This window comes from Ochotona princeps, chromosome 28 (assembly GCF_030435755.1).
Source record: "Ochotona princeps isolate mOchPri1 chromosome 28, mOchPri1.hap1, whole genome shotgun sequence".
NCBI classification, from domain to species: Eukaryota; Metazoa; Chordata; class Mammalia; order Lagomorpha; family Ochotonidae; genus Ochotona; species Ochotona princeps.
The window spans coordinates 22508685-22522498 of NC_080859.1; the positions used below are offsets into that span (position 1 = coordinate 22508685).

Sequence of the window (13814 nt, forward strand, 5' to 3'; positions counted from 1 at the left end):
AAACTGATAGGCACCAAAAACTTTTTTGGTGGACTGTCCACCCATGGGAGTCAGGAAGGCATTGACTATTACTACAAAAAGTTACTCATTTTTTGTATCAATCCCTACTACCTAAAATATGAGTGGTTTACCCAGCGGATTGTTTGCAAATACAAATGTTTTTATGATTATTGTCTGATGATTAAACTAGTTGGCCAATTATATAAGCCAATGGTCAGATTTTATCCCCATTTGCTATTTCTTCGCCTTGCAAACAGAAATGCAAAAACTTCTAAAACTAAATAACCATGACTAAATTCTTACTAGCAATCCAATATGGGAAGCAGGTTCCCCAGATGTCTACCCCAGTTCATGCTAAAGTCCAGGATGAGACACTCTGCTTGCTTCCTGCACCCATTCTTTTCTTTTTTGAAATTAGAAAACAATTATTTAAAAGGCAAACAGACAGATGGACCTACAGGAATCTCCCTTCCGTTGGTTTACTTTCCCAATGCCCACATGGCCAAGGATGGACCAGGTCCAAGCCAGGAGCTGGGAACTCAGTCCAGATCTCTGATGTAGATAGCAGGTATCCAACTATTTGAGCCACTGCTGCTGCCTCCCAAAGTGCACATTAGCAGGAAGCTGGAATATGGAGCGGAGCCAGGCCCCAAACCCAGAGCCTCCATATGGGATGCAGTTGTCCCAAGTGGTAATCTTCAGCACGGCCCCGAAGGCCTGCCCTCCCATTCTTCTCATGGTCGGATGGGCAGGCATGAGTGGCTAAGCCCATATTTAGCTCAGCTGCTTTTGAGTACATTGCTAAGTAGTTCCCAAGTATGGGGATGTGGAAAAGCAAACTGGGATCAAAACGGTGATTGTGGTTTAAGGAAAACACTGCTTGCCTTTTCACTCCAGATTAAGGCCAGATGGTTTTAGTTTAGCAAACTATAAGGCAGAATCATGCAAGGAGTCCCAGCCCTCTTGCTGTTTCAGCAAGGTTGGTAAGTCAGTTCCATGGGTCAGCCCACAGTTCTCTAGGTCCTGGAGGGGCAGTGAGGGAGGGGAAAGATACAAGGTTTCCCCTCATGCAATCATCACCACCCACCAGCTCTGCAATCTAGCCTTCTAGGATCAGAGTGGTCTCCACTGTGTCAGAACATTAACATTCAGAGGCCACTCTAAAGTGTGTGTGTGTGTGTGTGTATGTGTCAGGGGAGAGTGAGGGTACAGATAATTCAGATTGTGTAAATTATCCTTAACCTCCCCAGCAAAGTGGCTGTTCCACTTCCCATCCAGCTCCCTGCTTGTGGCCCGGGAAAGCAGAAGAGGATGGCTCAAAGCTTTGGTATTTTGCACCCATGTGGGAGGCCCAGAAGAAGCTCCTGGCCGCTGGCTTCCGATGGGCTCACCTCCAGCCACTTGGGGAGTAAATCAACAGACAGAATATCTTTCTTTCTGTCTCTCCTTCTCTTGTAAATCTTATTTTCCAATCAAAATGAATAAAAATTTTAAAAAAGATTATTATCTACATTACTTAGAAAGATGTGAGAGTGATCGCCATTATGTTACTCCCAAACGCCCCAACAGCCAGGGCTGAACCAGGCTGAAGCCAGAAGCTCAGAATCCATTGCGGTCTCTAGTGTGTCGCAGGACCCAAGAACTTGAGCCATTACCTGCTGCCTCTTAGGGTTGACATTAGCAGGAAACTATCACATATGGGTCAGGAATCAGTCCCAGGCGATTACATAAAACTTACAGAATGCAAATACCAGAAGCAGCAGCTTAACCCTCTGCACCAGAACACCTTCCCAAATCACCAGCTTTTTTTTTTATCAGAGGTGTGAAGTCACAGAGCCCAAAGGTGAGACGACATAAGAATATCTCCCTTCAGTCCATCCTCTTACCAGTGTACATCAGTTTCTATAAAATGCAGGAAATGATCTAAAGTAAAAAGCAAGATTACACAGAGTTCTAAGGAAGTCGAAGCCATGGAGGGGAAAACGCCAACGGGGGGCTGGGGGAGCAGGGAGTGGAAAACCACAATGTTCAAGGCAAAGCAGAAGTCTGTGCTGATGGATGAGTTTCTTTTCCTAGAGGAAAAAAAAATCTACCCCCCTGGAGGAGCACAGCGTGTGGTGTGGGTGAGGGGGTAGCAGTGCTGGTGGAAGGAGGGAAGCAAGGCGGCCTCGGAGCACACAGACAGTGAGTGCCTCAGTGGAAGGAGCTGTGTTAAGAGTGCCCAGCTCACGGTGACAGCCAGTCAGTGCTGCTGCAATGAATGGATGACACCAGTGAGGAGGATGCAGAGATGACATCAGTGGCCAGGAAGCTCACAACTTGGAACTAAGACTTGGACCTGGGGAATATCCATCATCAGAGTAAAAACACGAAACATTTCTGAATAGCAGGAGACATCTGTTTTTTGTATCTTAGTTATCTTTGTTTCCTGAAAGCTTCATAGAGACTCTGGAATGAAATGACACATTTACTTTGCTGCAAAATTTTGAAATCTATGCTTTGTCTTATTGAACTCTGCATTTCCCGTGACTCTTGAAGAAACATCTCCTCTTTCACAGTCAGGCTCCATACATGTTCAATGCAATGCACCAAACAAGGCCATTTCCGGCGCTCACTGTCTTCCTGGCCAGGGCCCTTGGGACGTGCCATGGGCCTGCTGGGACTCATCACACACACCGACTGCTGCTCTGCTTCGCACAGAGATGGCTGACAGACATGACTGGAAGAAAGATGGCTTTGGGTGGAGATCATCTTTTTTGTTAATTACCTTCTCTGATTAAGTTCAGGCATGTTGGGAAGAGGAAGGAAGATAGAGGAACTAAATGGCTTTACTGCAGATGACATTCATGAAACAATATTTGAATTTCTAAACCACAGCCCACTAACCACATTTCCTTCTTTGATTAGGTTACTTGGCCCAGCGGATGCGGAAGTACAATAGACATGGTATCGCTAGGCTTTAGCAAGATGCTCAACAGAATCTTTGAGGCAAAGGAGAGCAGAATTAAATGGATTTTTAAGACCACCATGTAAACAGTGATGCTTCGTGTCAGCCTGAAGGAGGGCTGCTGGGCTGCTGGCAGGCCCATTTCTGTCCTGTTAAGCGTTCACTTGGATGGAGATGGTGAAAACATAAAAGTGAGAGGCTTACAAAGCATGGGGTGGCAGAATTAGTATATCTGTAAGAAGCTCTTGACACTGGCTGATGATAGTTAAGTCTTAGAGGATGGCATTCTAAAGGGATAAGTGTAAGGTGCAGTAAACCAGGCAGGGTAAAGTACAGGATTGGGACATGTGACTAACAGCTCCATCCATGAAACAAACGACTTGGGGATTTTAGCTAACACTGGAATGGATTTATCATAACACTAAACCAGCTTAAACATCAAGGCTCCTCACTCGCATGGTCCCCTATCAAAGCTGGCTGCCTAACTGTGTATTGATAATTGTGTTTTCTTCTTAAAAGGAGCTTTAAAACAACATAAAAGGCACTGCTCCTCGAAGCCTGCATTTCCTGTTGACACTGACTTGTGCATTAAGTCAAGAATTACTTTTTGATTTATTTAACAGAAGACTGTATTGGATGGAAACTGTGGCAATCACTGATGCTCCCAACCCTCACTTGGTAAAATGAGTCCTGGAAGATGGTGTCCAGGTTGAGACATGACATTAAGCAAAACGAAACGGAAACCAAATGGAAACACACCTCCTTCCTTGTGCTCAATCTCTAAATGCTAAACACGGGACCCTTTCTCGTCTGGGTTCATTTCCCTTTGATGATGTTCTCATCTACCATGCTTAACATACCTCAAATATGATTCTGGATTCCAAACTAACATCCTTCAACTCTGAGCTATCTGAGCTCTGGACTCATCATACTCTGACCATCTGAAAAACACCAAGGCATGAACACGTGCCCAAGACTGAACTCTTGTATTCTGCCTGCAACCTGTTCAATCTCCCTTTCTGGGAGGATAAGGACCAGGGAAGCTAAAAGAACTTGTCGTAGTTTATGGATAACTGTGAGTGAGGATAAATAGTCCTCTGGATGGGAGAGATTGGCAGTGGTGCTGAGGACTGTGGAAGACCCTGGGGTGGGGTGAGGGAAGGGATCTCATTCCTTCCCTTGAAGATACCAGAACACAAATAAGAGGGAAGTCTCCAACAGGGAGGCTGAGAGGTGATGACTTCACCATGGCTGGGAGAGGGATGAGCCACATGGCAGCTCTATCTTGCTAAGTTCTGGTTTTGTAATTGACCTCTGGTGATTAATTCTCCACAACTCTGAAGTTCAAAGCACGCTCACAGTTCTGTTTTTTACAGTCTATTTGTTTCTAGCTATTCTTGTAAAAAAAAAATTTATGTTTTTACAAAATTGGGTCTCTGGTTTCTCTGGCGTTGCGTAGTATGTTTATAGGACTTGATCAAAAAGGCAGAGCTGGACCCAAATTACAATTAAAGACCCTCTGTCACTGAGTCATTATATCCTGAACTCATTTTACAAGACAACAATAGGCAGCCCTCGCTCCAAAGACTGATACCGTTGGTCTGGTCCAGCAATCTTCAGTCCACTTTAACTGTGGCATCCTTTTATTAGCATCCCTGATGGTTTTCTGTGGTCAGGGCAAGAGGAAGAGTGAATGCTATCTGACATCGTCCCCCTTTCCTCTCCTCCCACCTCTCCATCACCATGGACCAAACATGTTAAGGAAAATGTTTTCCGCATTTGGTGAGCACCACTTCGTCCCGAGTGTCAGAGCAGGAGGTCACGGGAACACACAGAGAAGAGAATGACATAGTCTCTGGCCTCCACAGTCCTGCCTAAGCTCAACGGAGATGTGTGTCCTTCAGTGATCAATAGCAGTGATTACAGAACCTAGGGAATCTGCCCTTGAATGGAACTCAAGCCACACTCTACGCTGCTTCTTTGTCTTCTGCAATCAATGAAAAATCTGGCGCATGCATAATCCATCGTGTGACAGCTCTGCCTTTGTGGTCTTGAAAAATGATTGAGGCAGCAATATTTCTAACACTCTTGCTCATCTAGATGGATGAACTGTGATCACTCCAGATTTAAAATCTTGGCAATGACAAATACTATGCATTTTCTTTGGGTTTTATGGCCAAAAATGAGAAACCGATGATAGTAGTAGAAAGCGATCACTAGAAACTGATTGTAGAAGTTCTACAGGTGTGCAGAAAAGTACCTATGTGTGTATAAACAAAGCCAGGGGTTCAGGGCTGGCCTGAGTTAAAAGCAGACCACCTAACTGCCCACCATGTCCCAGAGCCACTTCTAGGCCTTCATAGCTCCCCAAGGAAAGGTACTAATAGGGCATGTGACCTTTGAGCTATCAGATGCTCATTCGGGGACACAGACCTGACCTTGTAGTGATCACATACACACCAATTTCAGGGCAGGAGAAAGAACTGTAGCTCTAGCTTGGGGATGTCAATACAATTGAGCACTGTGGCTTAACACCTTTACTATGTGTCAGTACAGTGGATACCAAGATGAAAGAGCTAGAGCTGTGACTGCTCCACTCTTGACTGGGCTTCCTGCTCATGTGCCTGGGGAAGCAGATGATGGGCCAATATTTGGACCTCTGCCACCCAGGTGGGAGGGCTGGCTCTGGTTTTGGCCTGGTCCTGCCTTGACCATTGTCACTATTTGGGCGAATGAACTAACAGATGAAAGGTCTCTCTCTCCCTCTCTCTCTCCGTAACACTGTCTTTCAAATAAATCATAGAGTAGCTGGCACTGTGGTGTGCGGGTGGTATGCAGGTTAAGTCACTACCTGCAATGCCAGCATTCCATATGGATACCAGTTCTTGTCCCAGCTGCTCCATTTCCGATCTAGCTCCTTGCTAATCCACCTGAGAAAGCAGCAGAAAATGGCTTCCAGTCACTGGGCCCCAATACCCAAGTGGAAGACTCCAATGGAGTTCCAGATTTCAGGCTTCAGCCTAGCCCAGTGTAACTGCTGCTGATATTTGGGGAGTTAGCCAGCGGGTGAAGGACCACTCCCATACCTCTATACGTGTGCATGTGTCTGTCCATCTTTCTCTCCCATCTCTGTAGCTCTGCCTTTCAAATAAATCTTACACCCCACCCCACCAAAAAAAAAAAAAAAAAAGCAAGAAATCGGCCAGCAGCTCTGGGTAAATCCCAGCATGCCATGCAGAGGATCCTAAATTGCTTCTGGAAGTGCTACTGATAAAAGAGCTTCAAACAAAAATGGGGGGAGGGACAGCATTTTGGAAATTTTTCCAGCTAGGATCAATGCTCAAGCAGAAATTAATAAAATCTTTGATCAGGTTTTTATCAAAAATCCCTGGTTTAATCTGGTTTCAATAATTTTACATTCTTGACTAAGAGGCGTTGGAAATACTTAAGGATCCAATTCCAGTTTTTTGCCCCGTTTCCCTATGTGTCTCCTTGGCTAGACCTCTCACTCCTTCTGGATGCTCAAACCCAAGTTCCAACCCTGTGGTCAAGTATTAACAGTCTAACAGAGCAGAAATAGATCCTCAACATTGGTACAAGTTCTGAAAAGAGATGTAGGGCACTTAAATCCCACCAAAAGCCCTAGAGGTTTTTGAAGTATTTCTTGAGAAGACAGGAAACCAGAGTTTTCTTTTGGGCTCTGTAATTTCAAGTTTTCTTGATTACTTTTGACATCTGTAAATGTTGACTGTTCCACTTACCCTCAATCCCCAGCCTCCAGTCCATCTAGAGCTTTGGTACATGCAGAGTGGCCCCAGTCCATTTCAGACGACTGCTCTGAATGCTTCTGGCGCAGAGCCACAGGACGGAAAGTATTTTGAATCCCATGGTTTTGCTGATTTCAAAAGAGCTGTAACATGCCCTCCCTTCTTCCATCTCCCCTAGTGCTTTCAAAAAGTGGCCTCAAAGCTATGACAATGAGGTCATCCCTGGAAGCTCAGATGCTCCCCCACAGGAACCCACCTCTTGATCTGTGAAAATCTCTATGAAGTTCTGGAAGGAGAAAGAGCCGGACTGGAGAATAAGCTCTCCGGTGTTCTCAAAGCACTGCCCAGTCAGCACGAGCAGCTTGTGTCGGGCGGCGTCAGTGATCAGCAAGCGCACCTGAAATCAAGCACAGAGCATCGGCTGTGAGCTCCGGGTAGCACCACCATCCCACTGCCATCCCACAGCACACCGGCCCAGAGCCCTGGGTAGCACCATCATCCCACCATCCCAACATGACCACTGAGCCTTTGGGGCCCTGAGGCTTAGTCACCCATGAGAGGAGCTTGCTCCCTGAGACTTGCAATCCCACCCTGGGAGTGAGGGCTGGGGGCGCCGCACGGAGCCCTAGTGCCTCTGTTCACCCACCAACGCCACGTTCACAGTTTTGCTACAACTGACACATCAATGCGATAGTGCACTTTCTCCCCTTAGTTTGCTGTTCTGTTTGAAAGCAGAACTCACAGCTGGCCAGCATTTGTTCCACACCTGTTGGGAAGTGTCTGCTGGCCGACTGTGGTCTGTGAAACGGGTGGAGGCGGGGGGATGATCTCCCAGACTAAGTCACCACACACAGCCCAGGTTCCCCTGGGGGGCCCAGCCTGGATCCCCAAATCAGCCTCTCTTATCCAGGATCCCATGGCTCCTAGCAAGCCACACAGACAGCACAGCTGCTCCACGAGCAGTGGGATCAGTAAGGTGCTTGACCCTGGACAGAAAGGAAAGGCTGCCTGTCAATAGCAACCTCTGACATTGAATTGCAAATAGTTTGCACCAAAGAACTCTCTGTGAACTCTGGGTGGCAGGAAGCCAGCTGTCCTTCAGCAGAAATGCCCGTTTCAGCTCCAAGGTATTTGTTCGCAGTCTGACTCATGAATGCTCCTCAGAGCATAGTATGTGCCAGGCATCATGGTTGGCCATAACCCCTTACCCAGGAAGCCCTGGTATACTCCTAGCAAAACACGGGTGTATAAGTAACGTCTCAATCCTATCTGCTCTACGGGCAGACTGGATCTGTAGAAAAACTTTCCTTTTTTCCCATTTTCCTTTCTCACAACTGTTCCCAGTGGTCTGCTGGACAGACACAAGCCCTCCAGCTTTTTCCAAGTTGTAATTACTTCTTGAACTGGTTATTGAGTTTCCTATCCGCCTCACCTCCTTCAACTTCCTGCCATCAATGGGTCAAGGGAGTGTTGCTGATCATATTTTGAGGCAGAAGTGGGTCACACGGCTCCTTGTCACAGCCATCAGCATAGCAGCACTGCACGAACAGTATGGCATGTCCACACAATGGAATATTATTATTAAGCCATTAAGAAGAATGCTGTGCTGATACGTGCTGCCACATGGACTGCCTCTGATAAACCAGATACAGAAAGCCACACATGTTACATGACTGCATTTAGAGGAAGAGCCAAGAACAGGTACATTCACAAATGGGAAGTAAGTTAATGATTCCCAGCAGTAAGATGGAATGGGGATGGCTACTACTGAGGCTTGGGCAGGTTGGCATCATGGCAGATATGTGCTGGAATTCCGTAATGGGGGTGGTCTTACAACATTCCCAAAATGACAAGCCAACTGAAGAAAGAGCATTTTAGGGCATCATTTTAATTTCATTTACACCATAATTCCAACAATATAGCACATAGACATTCTCAAAGCATGGGTAGAAGGTGCTGCAGATAATGGAGATGGCAAGATAACTGATAACTCTCACGTTCCTGAAGCACCTCAATCTGTAAGGCATCACACCGTAATAAAGGGAGCAGGAAATGGAGCCTCATCACCTCCTCTGGCCAAGTTCTGGCACGGTCACGGGCTGTGGGATATCCTATTACACCTCTTAGCAACAACTTCATATGGTAATAATAATAATGATATGGCCATCACACACATGTCAGTCATTATATGCCACTCTTTGAAGCATACTGTGGGACTTCTAAGCACAGGGTTACATACAAACATTAAATGCACAGGCAAGTTATGATCCCAGTTCAACGACAAAGATAGGCAATGAGTTGCTCGCTTGAGGCCATCATCTAGCAAGTGGCAGAGCCAGGCTTATGAACTCAGGTGGTCTCTGATGCTGGCCACTAGGCTTGCCTGCCTTCCAGCCACAGGAAGGGATGTAGGGCACCTCTGAGTAGCGGCAGAGGGAGAGGGAGACCTCCGAGAAGCCATTAGCCTTCAGCTCTGGGTCCCGCAGGTTGCAGCCTGGGGACATGAGGTCTGTTCCCCCTGCTGAATCCCTACAGAGCCCACCCCAGCACATGCTCCCATTTCTACCTAAACTCTGCAGCCCCAGACCCCAGCCAAACCTCACAGCGCCAGCTGAAATCTTCCTCACCGGGAGAGGCGGTCTGGTGCGGTGCTGAGACCCCAGCCAAGAACTGCCCATGGACCGGGGCAGGTTAAGGGAAGCTGATTCCCACATCCAGGTCTTGCCCTCCCCAGGTGGCGTCTCTCTCCCCTCCTAACTTACCTCAGTGCTAACGGCTTCATCGGAAGGGTTGATCAGGACGACTGTCTCTAACACATCACTTCGGTGATGAAGGATCTTTTGTCCTGCAGGCACAAACACAAACAAGACCTTGAGCTTGCTGATCCGAAAGCTGCCCTGCCCACGGCTGGAGCAGCAGAGGAATGCGTGCCTCTGCCGCTGCCGCCTCCGCTGCTGCCTGTGCACAGGGGCTAGCGAGTCTTGGGAAACAATCGGTGCTCCTAAGCCGGGGGTTGTGGGGGCAGCAGGATCCCCCCGCCCCCCACGGCTGGGTCTGTGTGGTCCAGAGCTCCTCTCTCTCACCGACCCCCTCAAGTTTTCATGCTTGATCACCGGGCAGCCTGGGTGCCTTAATGGCGATTTTCAGCTCAGACAAGGGGCGGATGCCAGAAAAATCATCGGGGCTCTTGACATTTCCTTTTTCATGGTAATTGGGGATGTTTCTTCGCAGCAGCCTTTCTTCTGGTGAGAACTGCGCGGAGATTAATTAGAAGCCTTATTGTGAAATGAATGACATCCAGAAAGCCCAGCTAACAATTAGCCCAGCAGCCAGAATGGCTGTCTGAGGCAGGCTCTCGCGGGTCTGGAGGGGAGGGGGGCATTCCTGAATGAATGCACTTTGCTTGGAGCAAATGGGAGAAACCGTGAGCAAATGAAACGTGGCGAACAACCCTCCCATAGGCTGCAGCAGCAAATCACAGCAGAGCGGCTGGAGACCTGCACAGCGGGGTGTGGGATGAGGGATCGAAATCCCACGGGGACTTGCTCTCCACATCCCTGATGCTAAACAACTTACAAATTCCAGGGTCACGCCCAGTGGCCACAGTGGGCTGGGGCCTCCCGGTGGACCTTCCCAGATTCCTCCCCCCCCCCCCCACAGTGAGATGATGGCTGGTGGGTGGGACCTCGGAAGTGATGGATGGTCTGCCACCTGACAACTGAGAAAGAAGAGGGAGTTCCCTCCAGGAAGTGGGAGGGTGACGTGTGACCACGAAGCTGGGGCAGGGAGAGGTGGAGGGACGGGACAGGTAAGAGGGGCTGAAGGAGACAGAGCCCTGGAAGAGAAGAGTCAGGAAACTCATCCAGGAGCAATTCAAACATCCCCAAACAAGTGCTCTGTGAGCCAGCAATTCCAGGGGGAACGGAAGGCAACGTGCCCCCACAGATGCTTCAGGTCAATGTCAAGTACAGTGTCATTCACAATGGGTGAACCTGAAATGATGCAAACACCCATCTTGGAAGGATTAGATCCAATGCGGTATATCCATCCCCCAGAATACTACGCAGCCACACAGAGGACCAAGTTCAGCTAATGAGACATGGATGAACCCAGAAGACATGGTGCTGGCTGGAAGAACCCAGACATGAACAGGCAAATAGAGTCTGATTACATTGACATGAAATATCTAGAATTAGGCGTATTCACAGAGTGGGCCAGCGGTTACAGGGAGCCAGGGAAGAGAGAATGAAGTTATTGTCTAAAAGGTACAGTTTCGGTGTGGGATAATGAAAACATTTTGAAAACAGAAGTGAGGGTTGTAACAACGTTGCCAATTTAATGCTACTGAACTGTACCCGGAAAAAAAAACTTTTAAAAATGCTAAGTTTTGTTATATGCATATTTCTGTCAAACTTTAAAAGTTAAAAATTATACATCAAAGGTATCCTTTAAATTGGGAATTCCTTCAAATTCGATCAAGTGCAAATTCTATCTCAATAAAGTGGTTAGGAAAAACAAGACAGAATCTATGGTTTTGGGCTTGGTCACCACGGATACAGAAAGGTGTTGACAGAAATGCTTAGCACCCACCGGCACCATCACTGCCAAGCCCATTCTCCTATAACATCTTCTCTTAATGAACATTTAGAAAGATGTATTCTATTTTTTTTTAATTGGAAAGACAGATATATAGACGTAAGCTTGAGACAGAGAGGTCTTCCATCCTCTGGTTCACTACCCAAGTGGCCACAACAGCTGGAGCTGAGCCAATCCGAAAGCAGGAGTTTCCTCTGGGTCTCCCACACAGGTGCAGGGTCCCAAGGTCCCAGGCCATCCTCAATGGCTTTCCCAGGCCACAAGCAGGGAGCTGGCTGGGAAGTGGAACAGCCAGGATACCAATTAATGCCCTTATGGGATCTCGGTGGATGCAAGGTGAGGATTTAGCCACTAGGCTATCTCACCAGGATCCCCTAAGTTAACATTTAATATTCACCAACAAACCCCGCATCCCACTTAGAAGAAGTCCAAACTCAATGACAGCGTCAGGTGCCATTCACGACATTTCACTGAGTCCCCATAAGAGTTTCAGCAACAAAGAAACATCACCGTTGTCCCCCCTTTTCCATGGAGCACATTGAATCTGCAGAAGAGAATTAGGGGGTCACACTCGTAGGTGGTCAAGCCGGGGTGTGGACCCAGGTCAGTTATCTCCAGTGTTGGTATACAAAACAGCTCTGTAGTGCTGGTTCCTGGGCCTTGGATATGGAAAAACACACGAGGCACAGAGATCGAATGCCAATGGAGAGTTAGGGAAAAGCCCAAAGGAAGTACATGCAGAGAAACCAGGAAGCATCAGGGAGAGGAACTCAAAAGGAGGCTTGAAAAAAATGCATTCAACCACAGGAAAGAAAATCCACTTCTTGTGAATCAGAATTCTGTAACTTGATGGCTATGGCTCTTTGGCTTTGGTTTGTTGTTGTTGTTTGTTTGTTTTTGACAGTCATGTGCATTTCAAGGAAAAGCCAAAGCAAATCGAATGGAATATGCAATGAAAATGTACAGCATGGACAGGTCCGCACCCTTCCATTGTGGCCAAGACGAGATAAAAAAAAAAAAAGCCAAAGCTGAAGGCCAGGGGCAAGCGAAGTCGGCTCCTTAAACACAACTTCTGAAGCAGGCACCAAAGCACCAGGCAGCAAGACGTCCGCCTCACTGCCGTTGAGGTCCCACCAGGCAGGAAGTCACAGCAGAGACAGTCATGCAATGCCAGCCCTTTGCTTCCCTCCGCCATCCTATGCGATGGCCCCAAGGCTGCCTGCATTCTCTAGGATGTGCAGCCAAGCCACAACACCCACGCGACCCAAGCGACTGCCCATTCTGTACAACCCTTCCCACCTGGCAGCCAGCTTGTCTGGCCCGGCTGGGATGCGGCAAGGGGCAAGGGGTGGGTGGAAGGACTTCTTACCGTTCGCCAGTCAGGCTGGTCCTCGCGGGCGGCAGCCCTCGCAAACACAACAAATGCCATGGACAGCTGCTCACCTCCACTCGCCCCAAGCTTGTTTTCAGACTAGTTCACCCAGGACTCCAACTAATGATGTGCTTTGAGTCCAGCTTTGGAAGGACTGAGAGCAGGGACACCAAGGCGTACACCAAGAGGCCACGGCCGCTCCCCCAACAAAAGCCTTTTGATATGATGAAAGTGGATGAAGGAAGGGATTGAGAGAGAGAGCCTCTGGCTGTTGTCCCGGCTATAATGCTGGCTACATTCTTCTTCAGGACCACAGAACCAAGAGCTGAGCCTCCTGGGGGCCTGGCTGAGGGGGTCTGTGGCGCCCCCGCCCAGTGTTCTCCTGAGTGCCAACCTCTCTTGTAGGCGGCTGGGACCTGCATGGAGCTGCATACTTCACGGATGTCTCACTGTGGGAACTGGGCCAGGCATTCTGCCGCTGAAGCAGTCGCCCTTGGCCGCAAAGGTCACATTTGGATGCATCAGAAAAGAAGCTTCCAGAACGAAGGGCAGTGATCACACCAGCCTCCCCACCCCTACCCTGCCACCCCATGGACAAGTGAGTCTTTAGCAAAACAGCCAGGCTTTCCTGGGGCCTGGGACCTGGACCCAGTGGGGGCAGGGCAGCAGCCAAGGCTTTTCTGTGACAAAAAGGGGCCTGCTCCACCTCAGGCTCCAAGGAGGCCCAGGGCTGAGGCCCCTGGAAGCAGCGGGGGGTCTTTGCAGACAATGAAACTTTTGTCTGCAGCGTCCCGCGGCCCCGAGTTGACAAAAAGGACTCAAAAAAAGCAGCCTGGACTCTTCAAGTCATTGCTGGGGATTCTTTCTTCTCCTCCTTTTGAAAATCGTTCAATCCGTGGGTCTTTGAATGCGGTTGTGGGTGGTGTTCGCTTTAGCATATCCACATGATGGGGAGAGCTCTAGAAGCAAAATGTTATCTTCTATGGTGGATGCATATGCAGTCTTTTGTCCCTTGAGCGTAACACTCCTCTACACACACACACACACACACACACACACACACACACACACCAGGAAGCCTTTGTCAAGCACAGAATTTTGCCTCGCCCAACTCCGAGCCCCACCTGCAGCA

General features: G+C 48.3%; 1 protein-coding gene across 1 annotated transcript in view; it reads right to left on the reverse strand.

The window, feature by feature from the left end:
* The window catches only part of MAP1B (microtubule associated protein 1B), an 83510-nt gene that overhangs the window by 12349 nt on the left and 57347 nt on the right, over nt 1–13814 (reverse strand). The window contains exons 3-4 of the mRNA XM_004586156.3: nt 9477–9559; nt 6971–7111 (exon numbers count right to left, since the gene is read on the reverse strand). Coding sequence (XP_004586213.2) covers nt 6971–7111; nt 9477–9559 — 224 coding nt within the window. The remainder of the gene's footprint in view (nt 1–6970; nt 7112–9476; nt 9560–13814) is intronic.